At 30.1% G+C, this 1,845-nt stretch overlaps 1 protein-coding gene across 1 annotated transcript in view; it reads left to right on the top strand.

Annotated features, from left to right (window-relative positions):
• RASA1 (RAS p21 protein activator (GTPase activating protein) 1) overlaps nucleotides 1-1,845 on the top strand; it is a 160,213-nt gene that overhangs the window by 81,294 nt on the left and 77,074 nt on the right. Inside the window, exon 7 of the mRNA XM_012644747.1 lies at nucleotides 545-725. Coding sequence (XP_012500201.1) covers nucleotides 545-725 — 181 coding nt within the window. The remainder of the gene's footprint in view (nucleotides 1-544; nucleotides 726-1,845) is intronic.

The raw sequence follows: 1,845 nt of genomic DNA on the forward strand, positions 1-1,845 counted from the left end.
TTAATATATGATTATTTGCTTCTACATGTTTTTTCAGGATCATGCCTTTTGAATAAAATATACTACATGCGTGTTGATTTTAATAACGTACAAAAATTTTTCAGTTGTTTTGAACCTACCTTTGTAAGATATTGGTACTATTCTCTTATTACAGTCATTACTGTTTAATAGTTAATTGGAAACACTGATAAAGTACAGAGTATTCCTAAGCAAAATTGGTCTTAATTTTTTAGAATCTTCTTAAGAGGATTTATAGACAGAATGTATGAGTTTAGCCAGTATCCCCTAATTGTGCTTAGGTTACTCTTTCCATTATTGATCAGAAGTAACTGCTGCAAAATTTCTGTTCTGTGTTTTTATGTAATAAAGCTGGTAAGTTATACCAGAGATTTAGCAGACATGTAACATGGGTGGTTGTGAATCACAAATCAGAAAATATGAAAAAATTGTCTTAAGTTCCTGGTGACAGTTTATAGGTTTATGACTTTGAATGTACTTTGTAATTATACTTCTTAATATTTTTTCTTTTTTATTTGATAATTAGGGAATAAAACTAACAGCTTAATTTTTACAGTTGGCCAAGTCTGCAGTTTTCTTGTGAGGCCCTCAGATAATACTCCTGGTGATTATTCACTTTATTTTCGGACCAATGAAAATATTCAGCGATTTAAAATATGTCCAACACCAAACAATCAGTTTATGATGGGAGGCCGATATTATAACAGGTAAATCATGAGAAATTTTTAGTTATCTTTTACTTTTGGCAAACTACTTGAAATCTTGATAATATAGTATATCAGATTCAAAATTATATAAAAGGTCCTCACTTTTTAAAATTACAAGACCTTTAATATAAGGTCTTGTAGTAGTCATGCCCAAAAATTTTTTAGGCAATGTCATAGATGAATAAAAGTTGATAACTTATAATTTGCGATTTAAAAAATTATTTGTACATTAGCTATTTGCAACAAATTTGCTAACTCCATATATTATCTGTAGGAGAAGCAAAACATCTAATCTAAGAAAAAGAAAATATATTCTTTTATCAGTGAGATGTTTTAATAGGAAACAAAGGTTCCTAAAGAGTTACCTGAGATTTATTTAATGTTCCTATGTAATTGGGTTGTTCTCAAGTCGATATTTCTTATTTGTAATTATTAGTTTCTACTTCTCACCTTCAAAGTAAACTCTCTGCTTATCTCAAAATTCACAATGAATTTAAGTTACTTGATTACTAAGATAAGTTAATAGAGGAAATCACATGGTAGAATGTCAGCATTTTTTCTGTAAAATAGAAAGTAATCTTCATTTCTGGATAAAGGTTTTCCCATACCTGATTACTCGAGTAGCATTGTTTTCCTCTTTTGGAGACTGGCATAATCTTGTTCTAAAATACTGATATTTGCCTAGTTTTGCCCCTAAATATCACAGCAGCATTATCCATCCCAATTAGAATTTCTCTCAATTCCAGCTAGACTTTTGCATGAATAGAGATCCAGCAGCTGGTTTATCTGGAAAATAAAACAAAAAAGTTCTTCTAGTTGCTTGCTAGAGTTCAGTGGACAGTTGTAAGATATCAGATGGAAGATATGAGTCTAGGCAGTTGTACCCTTTTTCATACCTTCTTTGCACATTTAAGCTGCTTGAGTACCCTCTACATTACATTTCAGGTTCTAGACATGCTCGTCGAAAATGTAGCTAGCTGCAATTTGAACTCTTTATATAGGAAAATTTATTTTTTCTGTTGTCTGGTTTTCTAGAGATTTGGAACATATACAATTATAAATTAAAAACATCGTCTTCTTAACTAAATAAATGTACGTATTGAGTTTTTTAAGATAAAAT

This window comes from Propithecus coquereli, unplaced genomic scaffold (assembly GCF_000956105.1).
Source record: "Propithecus coquereli isolate 6110/MARCELLA unplaced genomic scaffold, Pcoq_1.0 Scaffold22, whole genome shotgun sequence".
Lineage (NCBI taxonomy): Eukaryota > Metazoa > Chordata > Mammalia > Primates > Indriidae > Propithecus > Propithecus coquereli.